The sequence below is a fragment of the Hakea prostrata genome, chromosome 1 (genome assembly GCF_041222555.1).
Source record: "Hakea prostrata isolate BN-2017 chromosome 1, UWA_Hpros_2, whole genome shotgun sequence".
Classification (NCBI taxonomy): domain Eukaryota; kingdom Viridiplantae; phylum Streptophyta; class Magnoliopsida; order Proteales; family Proteaceae; genus Hakea; species Hakea prostrata.
Window position 1 is genome coordinate 9,082,293 of NC_142600.1, and position 16,698 is coordinate 9,098,990.

The window sequence follows — 16,698 nt, forward strand, 5'->3', positions numbered from 1 at the left end:
GCAGAAGACATGGCAGAAGTAGTAGATAACGAAAAGTTACGATCTTGATGGAACAGTGGAGTCTCTGATGACTGAAACCGCCCCGAATCACCTGGAAGCCTCACGTATGAACCTGATGGCGAATCATCTAACCATGTCCCTTCCATGGTAGGTTGCCAACCTGTCTTGTATTGCATTATGGCTTTATACACAAATGGGATGATACCTTCCATCACTTGTTTGTGCGTTTGTCTGAAAGAGATAGAGATTTGCCTTCAAGCCCTTCTTGAGCTTGGATTATGAGACTGAAGGAAGAAGGGGAGGAGAGACTTGTATGTTTTTGTCTCTGAGAGAGAAAGAGAGATTCACCTTATGCGGTTCAGCCCCTTCTTGAGCTTGGACTTTGAGATTGAAGGAAGCAGTGGATTATTTTATTGTGTTTTTGCTTGTGAGAAGGAGAGAGAGAATTAACTCTTTAGGTTTTCACAAATGGGTTGATATGGATTTAGCATCAGATAAAGCCAGATCTGAACCGATTGGTGTGAATTGTGGTCTGCAATCCTCACAAATTCGACACCAACACTACATAATCCTATTCTGTTGCAACCGCTGCTGCAATGCTCATAATATATTCTATCTCTTCCAGCACTTCTTTCATAGAAGGCCGATTCTGTCTCTGCTCCTCTAAGCAGCCCAAAGCCAGAAACCCCAACGCCTTCATGGTCTCCAGATCAGTGTCGCTAGCTCCCTCAATGAGCATTGGATCGATAATGTCCATGAACTTCTCTTCCTCTGCCTTCCGTTGGAAATAAACAGTCAAGTTGGCATCCTCCAGTTCTCTATCAAAGCTTATGGCTTTCTGCGATGTCAGCAACTCCAACAAGACAACTCCAAAACTGTAGACATCGCTCTTGTCTGTCAACTGGTAGCTCCTATAGTATTCTGGGTCAAGATAACCCAATGTTCCCTGAGCACAGGTGGAGATATGACTCAGATCAGTCTCTACAAGTCGAGAAAGCCCAAAATCTGAAACTTTGGCATTCAGATTCTCATCTAATAGTATGTTGCTTGACTTCACGTCACGGTGGTATATGGGAGGAACTGCAGAGGAATGCAAGTAAGCAAGCCCCTCCGCCGTCTGTAAGGCAATTCTTAGGCGGCGCAACCACGTTAGCTCCGACCTTGCGCCAGGGTGAAGCCCTTGTAAGGAATCATAAAGGGTACCATTTGGTATGTATTCGTACACCATTAGAGGTTGCTCAAGCTCTACGCAACAGCCAAGAAGGCCTACGACGCTGCGATGATTAACCTGGCAGAGAATTCTAACTTCATTGAGGACATGATCAACGCTCTTGGTGTTCCCAAGCTTAGCACATTTGACGGCGGTGACGGTGCCGTCTCTGAGGATGCCCCTGTAGACTTCGCCATAGCCGCCGGAACCCAGTAATCGTTCATCAGAGAAGTTATTGGTTGCCCTCTTCATCTCCTTACCAGTGAAAACCTTGGCCGCCTTGCCGCCCCTGTTAGCATTTATGAGATCTTCACGCTCTCTAACGAGCCGCTCTTGCGCCTTTTCGATTCTCCTGTTTCGCTTGTATTTTATCAGAGCAACCGCCACCATCGCCGCCATCGTCACTGCTAATACCGTGGTTACACCTGTATTCTCTCAAAATTTGTTAGAACTAAATCAAACCCAAATCCAGTTATTTGTGTTTTACAGTTTTACTTATACACAAGAAAGACTCAAAAACATCAATCGTCACACCTACCTGCAATTAATGTGGTATGGTTTTTGTTTTTGGAGCCAACACAAGATGCAGTGACAGGATCCCAAGATAGCCCATCAATGCAAAAGCATCTTTTCAACCCAGAAGTCGATGGATCTGCTAGGCATAAAGAACCATGAATATCATAGGCCTCCTCGCATTCTATGTTGGAGTGGCAGGTTGGCTCTTGGGGTAACTGCCACTGTATCTCCACCCCCGGCGCAGACCAGTTTTTCACCGGCAACGAGTAATCTAAATTTACAAAACTCTGATACGCCATGCACTCTTCCTTCCCAACTATAATCGAATAGGCAGAATTCGAACTACCAGTCTTGAATGAGCAGCAGAGGCTTGCTGATGAACACGAAGCAATCTCAGGCGTGGCATCTATGTAGGTGTGACAGAGGCTTTTCGAAGAGCAATTAAGAGGTGATGCTAGCAGACCATTGGAACAATTGAAGTAGAAGATGGTGTTGCTGCCGGTGACATTAAAGGGAAGGCTATTGTTGAGTTGAATGCCATGACTGTTAAAATCAGTGTTGATGCAGGTGTTGCCGACAAAGCTTGCTGGGTCTATCACGAACCTTTGGGTGGAGGGGTTTATGTATTGGATGCGATAGGTGAAGTTCTGGGTATTAAACCAGAGTGTGCCATCACTGCAATGTATCTTGTAGGATTGGTCGCCACAATTGGATCCAGTGCTGAGTGGGTAAGGAACACGTGTGTTGCCACAGTTACCACAAGGTGATGCAGCATTGGAACTTCCTGAACAAAGCAAGAACACCACCATGAGTGATAGCAGAAGGGAAGACATTGTTGTTCGGAGGTGGAAATGAAGGAATTGTTGTTATATACTTATATGTTCATATTCAAGCAGAGACAGGATGTTCCCGCACCCACCCAGAAATATAATTTTTGGGTAGAAGTCAAACCTTTAAAGACGTGGGACGGCGTAGAGTAATTTTGGGTTTCTTCTTTTGGTCAAATGGACAAACTACAGAATGAGACAAAAACTTATGAAAACATAGCTTGGTTTCAGCAAATCAGTTCCATCTCCAATTGGTTATTGGTTTCTCTACTTTAGCATCTTCTGCGGCGATACGGATGTTCTGAGTAATATCCACTGACGCAACTTCTGGTAGGTGCATTTTTTTTTCTTTTTTAGAAGTCAAATCTATTTGTTTGAGAATAAAATTTTCCTGTATATAGATTTCAATACAAATTTCTTTTGGATGATGATTTTTCAAGGAACTCTACTACTGCTGCCCGTTGTTTTTTAGCCTGAAGGAGTAAAGTACATATTTTTCCTCACACTGTGGAAAGCCTAATTTAATAGAACATGGGTGGATATCCCTTCAAAACAACAAAGCAAGGCTTTGCTCTTGAAGGTTACTGTTTGATGTGTTTACACATATCATCGTTAAATTATTAGTTCTTTCCTGTTGATCTCTTTGATTGATCTTATTAAATTTAGATTTTCATTTCATCTATGTGATCTAATTAGTAAGTGTTGTGTTTTTTCTTACTTTTTCTAATGGTCTCTTTGGGTTCTTACTAACTCCACGGCTTCGCCTTTCTCTTAAAAAAAAACTCTATATGACGTGGTGGGATATCATATTCATGTCAAGCTTAGACCATTGATGCATTATTATGATTTAATGAAAAATACATGATGTGGACCATAACCAAATAAAACAAACCATTATAAATATTTTGGATGTATTCATGTAGGTGGAGATTCATCTTTTATTTTTTTGGTGACTTTGATGCGTTCCAACCTCCCAGCATTGGTGGAAGAAGAATAGTCCACCTCTGTTGATACTAATTCTAGAGAAATCAAATCAAATCTTTATATTGACAATTGACAAGGATTGGGAAATTGGAATCACACGGTCATGTCTTTGGAAATAATCTCAATTAAGTTTGTAATAAGAAAACTCAAATTTTGAAGTAGCGAAGAAAAAGAAGATGAGACGATCTTAAAAAACTTTCATCATCAACACCATTTCATTAAGTTTTTGTTCTCCTGACAAAACATCTCTGCCCATACTAGAAAACAAAGACAAAACATCTCTTGTATGTTTTTAGACTATTCCTCTAACCCTTAGGTTAATTTTAAGAAACACCTACCACCACTTCCTCCATTCGGTGAGAATTGAACTCAAGACTGTTCTCCTAGAGCGCTACCAAATGCTTCTTTAGAATCCGATTTAATCCAGACCAGTAATCGGATCCCGATTCTCAGAAAAATGATTCGTCAACTGTGTGAGCTGATCTGTATAGAACGCCATTTTTTGGCTGCTCTAATTTTGCCTAGCGAGTTAACTCACTGATACCCAGATGTCAATCTCCTGAACTTTTCCAATTTCTGATTTTTCCGCTAAATCCTAAAACCTAAAAAAGAAGTTGACTGAGGAAGCGAAAAAAAAAATCTGGGGAAACTACAGAACAAATTTAACATTAACTGAAACTAGCTTGCATTTACAGTTAAAAAGCCATGATCCAGGTTCGAAGTTCGAACTATTGTGAAACATCATCACTTATTTTTATCTCAGTCCATCTTGGAACTTCCTATCAGAAAAGAGAAAATAACCATCTTGAAAACCACAGTAGTGGAAGTGAGGTTTCTTTGGTAGCTCACTTACTTTATTCACCCACACCAACCTAACAGATATCGATTTGGGAGAAGCGTCAACAGCAGCTTCAAGACACCAGACGACGTGTCAGAGGAGATTGGGCTGCGGAAGAAAGAAGCAACTGAGAAGCAGAAGACATGGCAGAAGTAGTAGATAACGAAAAGTTATGATCTTGATGGAAAAGTGGAGTCTCTGATGACTGAAACCGCCCTGAATCACCTGGAAGCCTCACGTATGGACCTGATGGCGAATCATCTAACCATGTCCCTTCCATGGTAGCTTGCCCTCCTGTCTTGTATTGCATTATGGCTTTATACACAAATGGGATGATACCTTCCATCACTTGTTTGTGTTTTTGTCTGAAAGAGATAGAGATTCTCCTTCAAGCCCTTCTTGAGCTTGGATTGTGAGACTGAAGGAAGCAGGGGAGAAGAGAATTATATGTTTTTGTCTCTGAGAGAGAAAGAGAGATTCCCCTTCTGCGGTTCTGCCCCTTCTTGAACTTGGACTGTGAGATTGAAGGAAGCAGCGGATTATATGTTTGTGTTTTTGCCTGTGAGAGGGAGAGAGAGAATTACCTCTTCAGGTCTTCTAGAGATATTGGATTGTGAGATTGAAGAAACCATGGATGATTGGATTGGCTTTAAATAATTGCAGGTGGTGATGGACCTGGAAAAATGGATTTGATTACAGCTAAGAATGCGAAACCACGCGGATGGTAACACTTCAACGCTATGCTCAAAAAATTCTTGAAAAACGAGTGAAAGCTCTATTTGAACCATAGCTACCACCATCAAACGTCTCTGGACAGATCTCCATTGAAATTAAAACTAAAATATTTTTGTCTGTAACTCTTTTAATGGGTTTTGTAGGTTGGCACATAATTTTCATTCTCATGTCATTGACTCACTATGATATTTCTCTCTTCTATTCTTCCCTGGATGGCTGGGTTTTTGCTTTTACGGATTGTTTTTTAATGGATAAGCCCATCGTTTTAAACAAAAGTTTTGGTAGGTTTTTAGCTGCCAATATGGAAGCTTCTTGTTCATTCTTTCTGTTTGATTTCTTTTACTGTGGCGTCTCTTCAATCACAAGAAACTATTTGATTCAGTCATTGTAATTTGTAATTTTGAAGTGACTTGATCAAAACACTTCTCTCCTGCCGACTATTTGACAGTTAACACCAAAATATAAATACATACCTTTTTGGGTTGAATTATTTTTAGATAGATTCAAAATGAAGACCTTGTCTATGATTCAAAAACTACTAACAATTGAATATCGAAAGTCTATCATATTATTCAGGGCTGGGTTCTATTATTTTACTTTGTCAACCATGAAAAGTTCATTGTTCAGTAGATAATTTCTCTTGCTGTGTTGCTTGCTTGTGAGTTTCAGATCAAAAAGAGTTTATCATGATATCAAACAAGCTAAATCTATAGTTGACCCAAAAAAACCAAGCTAAAACTATCTATAGGAAACATTAATGTGAAAGTAGAATTTTTTTCATCATGCTATTGGATGGTTGCTCTGTTGGTAAGACCAACATTTCTTAGTGAAGAGGTTGTGAGTTTGATTATGCTTAATGGTATATTATATAATACCCATCCTTAGTATATAAAAATCACGAGTTTCAAAAGAATCTCCTCATCATGACGACTATTTATCTAATTACACAATCACTAGACCAATACTAATAGAGAAGGGCAGAAGGAAAACTTAATTCGAAAGCACTTGAATCTAGAATCTAGCTAGAATCGACAATGGGTTTTTAGGGTTTTCAATCCAGGGCATACCTTTTTTCTCTTTTGGGTAAAATCCAAGCTATATCCTTCATAGGCCACAACCATTCTCATTTGGTAAATTCATTTCTAGATTTATGAGCCCACATGTTTAAAAAAAACAAAAGAGCCAGAAAAATTTACCATCAAATAATAAATTCATATTACTTCTAGGGTCTTTGACTACTTTTTCTCCTTGACCACCTATGAATTATGCATTGTTGTTCGCTGTTTTGAATTAGGATCAAGATTGAGACAATTTGATGTGTAATCCAAGTCAGCCTTATTGCAATCCTAAATGCAATCCTAAAGGTACCTTGCAACGTCTACAAAAAAATACATTTTTGCTATTGCAACTACCATCGTTGCATCATAGATATTGTCAAATCATTTAAACTTGGATTTAGTATTCAATTAATACTTTTCAATTTAGGACCAAAATAGCTTTTGGAGCCTTTTAAGAAGTTCAAGATGAAAATGTCATCATTAGAGGGGTCAATGTGTTTGAACAATGTATTTGTCTTTCTTTGCTGCAAGATTTACTTCCCTTAATTATATCACTCTAATGTCTGCAGGGTTCTTCATCTGAAGTTGAATTGAACAAGTTAGATTATTTTGATTGTTTTTGGGGGAAAACATCATCTTCTGTGCACAGCAGAAACATCAGTGTACTTAGATGCCAAACAATAAGCAAAAAAATTACAAGTCTATTTTGAACTTTTTAAATTTGAAATCATACTACAAATTTCAACATATTGTTTGGCATATAAGTTATTTCTATATGACGTTTGCCTCTAATAACTTTTTGTTGATTTTGCTTTTTCCTATTAGAGTTGGGTTAGATCATGCTCTTCTTTCTCAATCCTAGGTCAAACAAATCTAGTGGAATATGCAAGCAATTCTTGATCTTTTACTTAAATCTTGTGCTCAAGCTTAGCCTATTAATCGTTTGAAATGGCTAATAGAAATCCTCAAATTATCGAGGGACTCCTGTTTTGGTTCTTCCAAGAATGATTTTTTTTTTTAAAATCAAAGTAATTTAATTTATTGAGAAATTAACATGAAATATTACAGTATCTGAGAGTGAATTTTTGTTAATATGGTTAACTAACATAGCATAGCCATTCAAGCCTTGTATAGTGTGCTACACTAACTATATGGAGGGATGTCGCAGCATGCGACCTATGTATATATTTTTTTAAAATAAAAAATATAGTTGTTTTTCTCATCATAAACGAAAAAAGAAAAAAGAAAAAAGAAAAGAAATAGAGGGATCAATTTATAATTTAACCCGAATAGAGGGGGTCTGGAGCTGCATAAGAACTTGAACTTCGGGGTGAAAATCTGAAATTGTCATAATATTATAGGTTGATCTATGTATAATTCTGACTAGAAAGGACGAGCAGAGAATTTTAGCGAGTTAAAATCGGACGATCAACCAGGTAACCCGGCCCTTAGGTGAGAATGAAAATATGAAATAGGGGGATCTGTGTATAATTTGTGGAAACTGTCGAATACCTCAAGAGCGATAGCGTTCCCTCTCGCTCTTGAGTCTTTACGACACCACCGAGAGAAGAACGCGAAAAAAAAGTTCAATTTTCTTCTTTGGTCTAAACCGTGCTTTTCGAGTTTCTATTGAATCTTCGCGCCCTTTAGCAATGCCCTAGTTTTGTGTATTCGAACTTCCAATTCTGAATTTTTATCGGTGAAAATGGCAGAAATTCCTTCTTCTTCATCGATGCCTATCCAGTCGGCGAATGTGATTGATTCAATTCCTCAAAACCAGTCAAATCCAAATCTTCCTTCCCCCTCGAACTTTTCTGCTTCTCCTTCTATGGAAATTTCACAAATTTCATCCCCACAGCTTCCGTTAACCCAGACTGTTTCTGCTGCTGCTCAGTCCCCATTAACCCCATCACAACAACAGATTATGAGTCCGGGAGTTGGATTAGATTACCAGCAGAAACAACAACAACAACAACAACAATTGCAGCAGCAGAATATGGTTTCCCCTTCGAATTTTCAAATTCAGCAGAGTCTGCAGCGATCACCATCGATGTCACGGATAAATCAGATCCACCAGCAGCAACTTGGTGCAGCTGCTAGTGGGATGCGATCACAGTCGGCATATTTTGGGCAGATGAATTTTGGTAGTTCACAACTTCAACAACAGCAGCAGCAGCAGCAGATGGGTAGTGGCGGTTTGAATCGTTCTGCGTTGATTGGGCAGGGTTCTCAGGTTAGTGGTCAATTGCCCATGCTATCAGGACAACCTGGGGCCGCCACGGCTGCTCAGTACAATTTGCAGCCTCAGGTGCTCTCGCAGGTATTTGAGCTCATTTTGATTGAATTATTATGTTTGCTTGCTTTGAAAAAAATTATTAGTTTAGGATTGGTTAGGTGGTCCTCTACTTTAATATCTGTGTGCCTATGTCTCTGATGACTAATTGTTTATTTAGTTATGTTGCCTTATTTTTCTTCTCCATTTGACACTTGACAATGGCTACTAACTGAAGTCAATTCTGCTGAATGAACCTCACCCTAGTAATTAGAGTCAGTTACATCGATTACATCCTATTCAAGGCAATCTTGGCTTTTTAACTTACGATCACCATCACTATTTCAGCAGAAGTCATTCGTGATATCCCATCTAACCCCTCTAGTTTGAACCAGTTCAATGGTGCATTTAATGCTCTTCACTGTGGTTGTACGTGAATGATTATATTGTATTCATCCATGTTCTTGTTCGTTATCCTAACATGTGGCTCTAATATTTTCCTTTGATAACTTGAAAATCCTTATTCATTTTGGAAAATAAACTCTGAATGCAGACTAGGCAAAAGGCGGGTTTAGTCCAAGGATCCCAATTTCATCCAAGTAATAATCCTGGTCAGCAATTGCAAGCAATGCAGGCAGCGGGAATGATGGGGTCACTTGGTCTGAATGCACAGCTAAGAGCAAATGGGTCTCTTCCCTATGCTCAACAGAGGATGAATCACGGGCAAATGAGGCCTCAGCAATTGTCACAACAAACTTTGCTTACCTCTTCTCAGGTATAAATCCCACTTCTGTTCACTTTTTGTTGTTTTACATGTGGAGTTTTTAGTTTGTACGTCCTTGATTTATTTATGTATGTTGGTGGCCAGAATTTTGTAGTTTCTTTTCCTTGTGGAGTTACTGATTCTAGTATTTCAAGTCTCTCATTCAATTTGTCAAGCGATTTTTCAATTTGTCAAGCGATTTGTTGAAGGAATTTTTGTGGTTGAGCTGCTTCTTCCAGTTTGAAATTTCTACAAGCCAATTGTCATTGACTGCTAGAAACTAGGTCTACCACTATGTTTTATCAAGATCATTGATTACTATATCCTTTCAAATAATGATTATTTTCTCAAATTCTCATCTTTATACCAAATCAATTTCATTATTTTTTGGCAACAAAGTAGAATCAACAAAATCCAACAGATAATGGAAGTTCCACCCTCATAAAGGATAAGAAAAAGGTTCGGCTTCACCATCTTATAGACTCATGATATACTCTCTGTTTCTTCACCTCTACATGGCAAACTTGTCTTCCATCTCATATTGATGATCTGGCTTTGATGGAATAGCCTGATGTTTGCTCCTTGGTCATACTATTGCTGTGGAAGTACATTACCATAGGAAAAATATCCCCGTTCTGGGAAAGGTTCTACTGGCGAAATGTCTCATTAGGAAAGCAAAATCCACAAAGAGGATGTACCCAGTGCACAGGGTTCCCACAACTATGGAGGGTCACATACCCAGACTTAATCTTGCTTTTGCAGAAAGGCTGTCTCTAGACTCAATCCCTTGACCATTGCACTAGTGCCCACCTTCACTGGGAAGTAGATGTACAAAACGGAAAGTATAGTCTGTATCAAACAGTGGGGGAAAATTTTCCACTCCTATTCTAAAGGGGTAATTGGAATAAATGGTGAGTGGATTCCTTGTCTGCGAAGTGCAGACTTTTGGGGGCAATAGGACGCACCAACTCATTCTCCTATCTGGTAAGTCAACAATTTTGACCTTTCCTTGGGCAACTTCCATGCAAAGTGCCTTTAATTTTTGGGGTAGATGGACTTCCCAAATTGAAGACCAAATCTTCAAGTTGGGTTGTTTGGCTCACGAAGGTATCCTGGAACTGATTTCAGGATTGTGATCCAAATATGGAGAGAATTATATTGGTCCAAAAAAGAGTTAATAATCTTTAGAATGACTTATGTGTTTCTAGAATAAAAAAGGGTTAAAGCTTTAACCGTTTGTTTATTCCAGAACCAATGAGACAGTCAATAGTTAAAAAGTCATTATTAATACTGATCTCAGTTCTCATGGTTGTGCTGTTTTTAACAGTTTTTTTGCAGTGGACTACACTAACTTTCTCCTTTTCTGGACTTGGTAACCTCTATTATCCCCCTTTCTGTATGCAGTGTTTTATATAGTCAATACCATTCAAGCAACCGAACTATTGCCCAACTAAATAGTCAGCTACATGAAATCTGTTTGGCCTTTGAGTTTATTTGAAGTCTAGACTGTTGAAATGAAGATAAGACAATCACATAATATGATATTTCATTTTTTTTATGTTTGTTTCTGATGCTATTTTCTTTTATAGAGGCTACAGGCTCAAAACCTTCCAAGGACATCCTCGCTTGCATCGATGAACCCACAATTATCTGGATTGGGTCAAAATGGGCAATCGCCTACAATCCAGACTGCCTATCTTCAGCAACAGTGGTTGAAGCAAATGCAACCATCAGCTTCTGCTTCAAGCGCTTCATACCATCTACAGCAGCAGAGACAGCAAGCTATCCTGCAGCAACAATTTGCTGCATCACCTCAATTGCTCCAAAAATCCATGGGTTTGAATCCACAGCAAATATCCCAATTAATACAGCAGCCACCACAGCTGGGCACACAGCAGCTGCAGCAGCAACAGCAACAGCAACCACCACATTCACAACCACAGCAACAGCCACAGCCACAATCACAGCCACAACCACAACAACCCCAGCAGCCCCAACTGGCCCAACTGGCCCAACTGGCCCAGCTACAGCAGCCTTTGCAACAGCAACAACACTCTCCTAGGTTATCAGGACCCACTGTCCAGAAATCATTAAGTTTGACTGGATCACAGCCTGATACTCCTGCATCTGGCACAACTACACCAGGAGGAAGTTCAAGCCATGGAACAGAACCGAGCAATCAAGTTCTCGGAAAGAGAAAGATACAGGATCTCGTTTCGCAGGTCTTTCATTCTCTCTTACTGTATTATATTGCACTTATAATTTTAGATTCTATGTTCCAAGTCTCTTGTTCGTGATTTTGTTTGGAACTTAGTATGTGGTAAATGAAAGTCAATCTATCAAGAGCATAGAGAACATGTCTGTTACCCCACTTGTCATTGGTTTTCACAGATTAGAACACAAAATCATATCAGAACAGCCATTTTTTGTGCTTGGCATGTACACCTATATGCTGTTTGGTTTGGAGTTATTGTGGTCTCTCACAACGTTTTTGATATTTCCTTAAATCCAACGAGGTGGAGTCTAGATGAAACACTTCAGCATGATATGTTGACTTCTTTTTCATGAATGTGTTCATTCAATTGATGGGCAATAGAAGTAACATGAAAAGAAAAAGTACTTCAGTTTCATGCACAATGTTTTTACTTTGCTACTAACGTATTCATGGGTTAATGTTTCCCTCTCCTCTCTTTTGGTGCCTTTTTTAAGTTTGTAATATGAAATGACATAAGCTTTGATTGGTTGTACTGTAGGTGGATTCACGGGCGAAGTTGGATCCTGAAGTTGAAGACCTTCTTCTGGAGATGGCGGACGACTTCATTGATTCGGTGATGCTCATAGCATGTTTTTCCTTATAAGGCAGGATAGGATTGTGGTTTGTGTATATAATTATTGTCTTAGAACACCTTGATATATGTGGAAAACAATGCAATGTGTCGGCAAACAATAATTACATATGTATAAGCATGCTGATATATGTGTGTGTGTGTGTTGTATGCTTATGGACATGGAATCAGAACTTAACTGACTTGGTAATTAGGCTCTGAAGGAGAGAAATGAAACCCATACAAAAGTTCAATTTCAAATTGTGCTGTTGGATTCACTATTTAAGTTACTTATTTAACCAATTGATGGAAAGGTTCAGATAGAAGGAAAAGATCTTCACTTGGTCTTTATTGATTTATAGAATATCATATCATAGAGTAACTAGAAAAATTATTTAGTGGGTTTTAGCCAAAAATAAAATGCTGCAAGTAGGTGTGTGGAATTATTGATGTGGTAAAGGGTACTTGTGGTGGCATACTGACTAGTGACAGATCCACAGCTGTGCAAACAAGTGAATTCCCAGTAGGATCACATCAAGGATCAGTACTAAGCCCCACAATTCTTTACTACAAAAGAAAATATATTCCCCCATGACAACGATTTATTAGAGTATTGACCTTTCTCCTCTGTCTACAAACGCGCAACACACACACAACAACAACAACAACAAGCCTTGTCTCGCATGCGCATGCACATATATATTTAACATAAACATGAAAAAAAAAACAGAACATAAGCAGTAATTTTAGTAAAACAACTGGGCATGAAATGAATTAAAAATAGATATAAAGAGATGATTACTTTCTATTTATTGCACATAAAATGGACATAAGAAAGGATGTAATTCATTGGGGGTGGATGAAGTATAGACTGCTATGACTTATTTGATAAACTGCTGGTACAGGGGACAAACACCTAGAAGGTTAGGGATTCAGGGGGACTAGAAAAGGCTGTGATTTCTCCTAAGTAAGGGGTTGTTGGTAATTTTCCCTTTATTTAAAGGAAATTTGATGGATATAATATGACTCTTTTGTTACCTGATTTGTATAGTATATAACTGTTCAATTTTGTGTACTCTTTAGTAAATCTTAAGGATTCATTTTCTGCCCTCTCTAGCTCTCTGCTCATGAATCTATGACCTGAGACTGAGTTCATGCCTTCATGTTGTGGGTTAGGCACGCATTGTTCTAGCTGGTTGAAATACATGCTGACCACTTGGTTATTTTACCTGATTGAATTGATCTTGGACATTCATTTTCTTAATGTGACCCCTGAAACTGTGGATTGACTGTACCGCATATGAGCCAGGTGGCTTGCTATGCCATTTATTTCATCTTATTCGTAACTTGGATTTTCCCATGGCAGTAATAGTTGTTGCTTATCTGCCTGTGTATTAGAAGAATTCTAGCTCAATCTTATCTCACCATTGCCTGATTGAAGTGTTGGCATTGCAGGTTACGACATTTGCATGCAATCTGGCGAAACACAGGAAATCTTCAATACTAGAGTCCAAGGATTTATTGCTGCATTTGGGTCTGTCTTCTATGCTCACACTTACACCCACATACTTCAAAAATATTTCCTAAACTTAGTGAGTAAGCCCTGCCTTTCCTCAGATATAGGAGTCCATGTGGGAATGGCTTTGTCTAATTGCTCCGTCAGAAACAAGCTCTGTTATCAGTACCCTCTAGTAAAGAGAACAAAAGATGGGAGGGAAGAATATGGGGAAAGATTTCCCTCATAATACCCCTCACAAATAGTGACTTTTTTCTGTTATAATAAGAAATGGGTCAATTTTTGTGCATAGTGGACATAGTGCATGGAGATGCCAATTGCTGTCAGATGGGGTGGGATGGTGCACTATAGAGCATAATTCCCCATCCAACAGTTGTGTACATGGTCATTGTCGTCAGGCATGATTGTCCATAAATGTTGCCCCTAAAAGGACGACCATGCATAAAGCCTTCTGCCAATGTAAGACTACCAAAATAAAGACAAATTTCATGATATCAGGACCTTCCCTATAAACAAATGAATGTATTAATGTTGAAAATGCTTCTCTGAATGTTAATGAAATCATGTTAAATAGAGGAACAAGAAACCAAAGTATGCACTGCATGTTGCATCATTCAGATATGAACCTCATCTCATGTGTTGTTTGCCTTTTAAATTATGGGACTAACTGTATCACCATGTTCTCATTTCCTTAATCTCCCAAATACTGAGAACCCTATAATTGACAGCACTCATTTTAATTCTCAATGAATCAATGCTCTCTCAGTAGTCAAGAATGCAAATGAGAAAAACTTATTGTAGATTCACAATTTGGCTTTTTTCTGATAGGTTGCATATTGTTGTTGTTCAGAGTAGAATTAGTACTTGACAGGAACCCTATTATTCAAACCAGCCTTTGGGTCCATTCAAGATATGATAACAACAGCAACATGCCAGCTCTAATATTAACCATTTGATGGCATGCAGTTGTTGAATGTTGGATTTACCATGTTTATTATCTTCCAAATGTAACGTGATCTACTTTAGGGGTTTAGCCCTACAATCCTCTCTACTAGTGCCTAATGGAATAGTATTCTGCTAGTCCTCATTTCCGGATCCAATTACTTTGGTGGTTCTGAATATGGAATATTTTATTGCAGTTCTTACCCTACCCACTTTGCTATGTGTGAAGGTATGAACTTTTATATCAAGAATCTAATTCAGAAAGTTACTGTGCAGAGAAAAATTGGCAATTGGCAATTCCAGGGTTTACGAGCGAGGAGAAGTACCCCAAGAAATCTGTAAGAAGCTTCCTTATATACTTGATGCTACTATTACAGTTTATAGAGTTGTAATTTTCAGAATATTTTCTCGCTTCGAAAATCTAGAAAAACTAATTAGAAGCACGATGTGTTTGAAATGTTCAAGCAGTTGTCATGGGATCTCCTGCGCAAGAAGCGGCTTGAGATGGTATTGTTATTATTATTGTTTTGAAATTTAACAAATCCATGTTGCTTATTTTCTATACTTAAACCCAACTGGTTGTGAATCATCATTGACGTTTGTGATCTTACCAGATGCAACCAGCAGCGGAATCCTTACAACCTGAAGTGAATGCAACTAATGCAAGAGATGTGAACAGACTTGGTGTTAGCAACCCAGTGGCTGCTAACCACCCAATTAGATTGTCCCCTGGTTCAGACAATTTGGTTTCAAAATCCAGCAGTCCTTCAATACTGCAGCAAGCTCCTCGGTACTGATGGCTACATCATCTTCACTTCATCAAGCTTTATTTCTCTTAGGTAAAAGACAACAGAGTGCGATTGTCCATGAGGGCTATCTATTTCTTATTGTGTAACTTTGATCTTCTGAGAAATCTGCACCTCCAGGTTTAGATTAGGCATGAGAAAGTCTCCCAATCTCTATGGATTTTTTTTTTTTTTTTTTGGGGGGGGGGGGGGGTTGAAGTGGAGTACCTCTATTGTTCCATATAAAAAAAGGAAAAAGAAGTTAACAACTCTGCTGTCTCATTTTGGCATTGATATTCTTTTTCCCTATTAAAGCTTTTGGTTGTTTTTCACTGACTTAGTTTTGCTGTTGCACAGGTTGGATTGATGAATGTGCTATATTGCAATATTGACGTGGTTTAGAGGGTACTTAGTAACCATGAGGGATGCATGCATGCTTGATGGTCTTCAATTCAGTTGTTCTTTTGGACACTAGCTCAGTTATGCCATATTTATTGTACTACGGTATCTCCCTTTTAGCAAATCCTTTATCTTTTGCTTCTTGTGATCCATGAGGAACATTCATGCAACCTCTCTGTACATAAAAAAGTCTGTTGCTGCAATTGAAGTTAATAGATAGGAACAGTGTAGGAGAAAGGATTCATTAAATCATTGTAATGTATCTGTTTCATATTTATTGGTAGAGGTAAAAAAACACAAGTAGATTGAACTGCAGAATCGACTTCCTATCAAGTCTGAAATAAATGTTAAACTTTTAAAATTGTGTGCTCATCTAATGTATATACAGACACATGCGTTGTCTGTTCTCATTTTCCCAAATAAGGCGTAATAAAAGCTTTGTTTGGTTGAAGAGGGATCAAAAGGAACATGTGCTCTCCGGATGCTTTTTTGTCCACAGATGTGGGTGGGCCCATGTTGGGACCCACTTATAATTTTGTAAATAATTATTCAGGTGCGGGCATTGCCATTGCCCAAAGCTTGAGGTTTGTTTTGCCACTCTTTTGTTTTAATTTTTTCATGATTCTGTTCTGTTCTGTTCTGACTAATCGTAGAAAATTGAAATACAGAAAAAGAAATATGTTCCAATCTCTGAAATACAGGAAAGGAAAACAAGGGTGAAGAGGATCGTCAGAGTCCCTTGCAATCAGCTTGAAAATGGGCCGAATATCCAACGAAACGATTATTCGTGGAGGAAATACGAACAAGATATAGGCCGATTCCAAATAAAGGATCCCCACATCCATACATTTCCTTTCCTTTCGTCCTCCGTTCTTGTTATCAGAGTGATAAACCCTTTATATGTCTCGCTCTTACTCCCCCAAATCTTTTGAGTGTGGATCATCTCTCCTGACGGGGAGCCCTCAACAGGTTACAATCACAAATTATGTGAATCATACATGTAAAAAGTAATAAAATAATATATATAT

At 38.6% G+C, this 16,698-nt stretch overlaps 2 protein-coding genes across 3 annotated transcripts; one reads left to right on the forward strand and one right to left on the reverse strand.

Annotated features, from left to right (window-relative positions):
* Nucleotides 1-367: 367 nt before the first annotated feature.
* Nucleotides 368-2,693, reverse strand: LOC149027248 (wall-associated receptor kinase-like 20). The gene is made up of 2 exons (XM_089146571.1): nucleotides 1,749-2,693; nucleotides 368-1,635 (listed from the first exon to the last, which is right to left on the reverse strand). Exons 1-2 carry the CDS (start codon nucleotides 2,557-2,559, stop codon nucleotides 572-574), a joined length of 1,875 nt encoding a protein of 624 aa, XP_089002697.1. The 5' UTR covers nucleotides 2,560-2,693; the 3' UTR covers nucleotides 368-571.
* Nucleotides 2,694-7,685: 4,992 nt separating this feature from the next.
* EER4 (Transcription initiation factor TFIID subunit A) lies at nucleotides 7,686-16,131 on the forward strand. Of its 2 annotated transcripts, none has more exons than XM_089160884.1 (9): nucleotides 7,686-8,488; nucleotides 8,994-9,215; nucleotides 10,793-11,425; nucleotides 11,957-12,031; nucleotides 13,484-13,562; nucleotides 14,763-14,824; nucleotides 14,952-14,993; nucleotides 15,101-15,325; nucleotides 15,629-16,131. In XM_089160884.1, the coding sequence occupies exons 1-8, from the start codon at nucleotides 7,874-7,876 to the stop codon at nucleotides 15,281-15,283; spliced, it is 1,911 nt and encodes a 636-aa protein (XP_089017010.1). In that variant the 5' UTR covers nucleotides 7,686-7,873; the 3' UTR covers nucleotides 15,284-15,325; nucleotides 15,629-16,131. The 2 variants fall into 2 exon arrangements, with proteins under 2 accessions (XP_089017010.1, XP_089017020.1); XM_089160894.1 differs by having other exon boundaries at nucleotides 14,955-14,993.
* Nucleotides 16,132-16,698: the final 567 nt, after the last annotated feature.

Coding starts and splice junctions, on each gene's coding strand:
- LOC149027248 (XM_089146571.1), bottom strand. CDS start 2,559: ATGTCTTCCCTTCTGCTATCACTCATGGTGGTGTTCTTGCTTTGTTCA. Junction 1,636..1,748: donor CCATACCACATTAATTGCAG/GTAGGTGTGACG, acceptor GAGAGAATACAG/GTGTAACCACGGTATTAGCA.
- EER4 (XM_089160884.1), top strand. CDS start 7,874: ATGGCAGAAATTCCTTCTTCTTCATCGATGCCTATCCAGTCGGCGAAT. Junction 8,489..8,993: donor AGCCTCAGGTGCTCTCGCAG/GTATTTGAGCTC, acceptor CTCTGAATGCAG/ACTAGGCAAAAGGCGGGTTT. Junction 14,994..15,100: donor GCAAGAAGCGGCTTGAGATG/GTATTGTTATTA, acceptor TGATCTTACCAG/ATGCAACCAGCAGCGGAATC.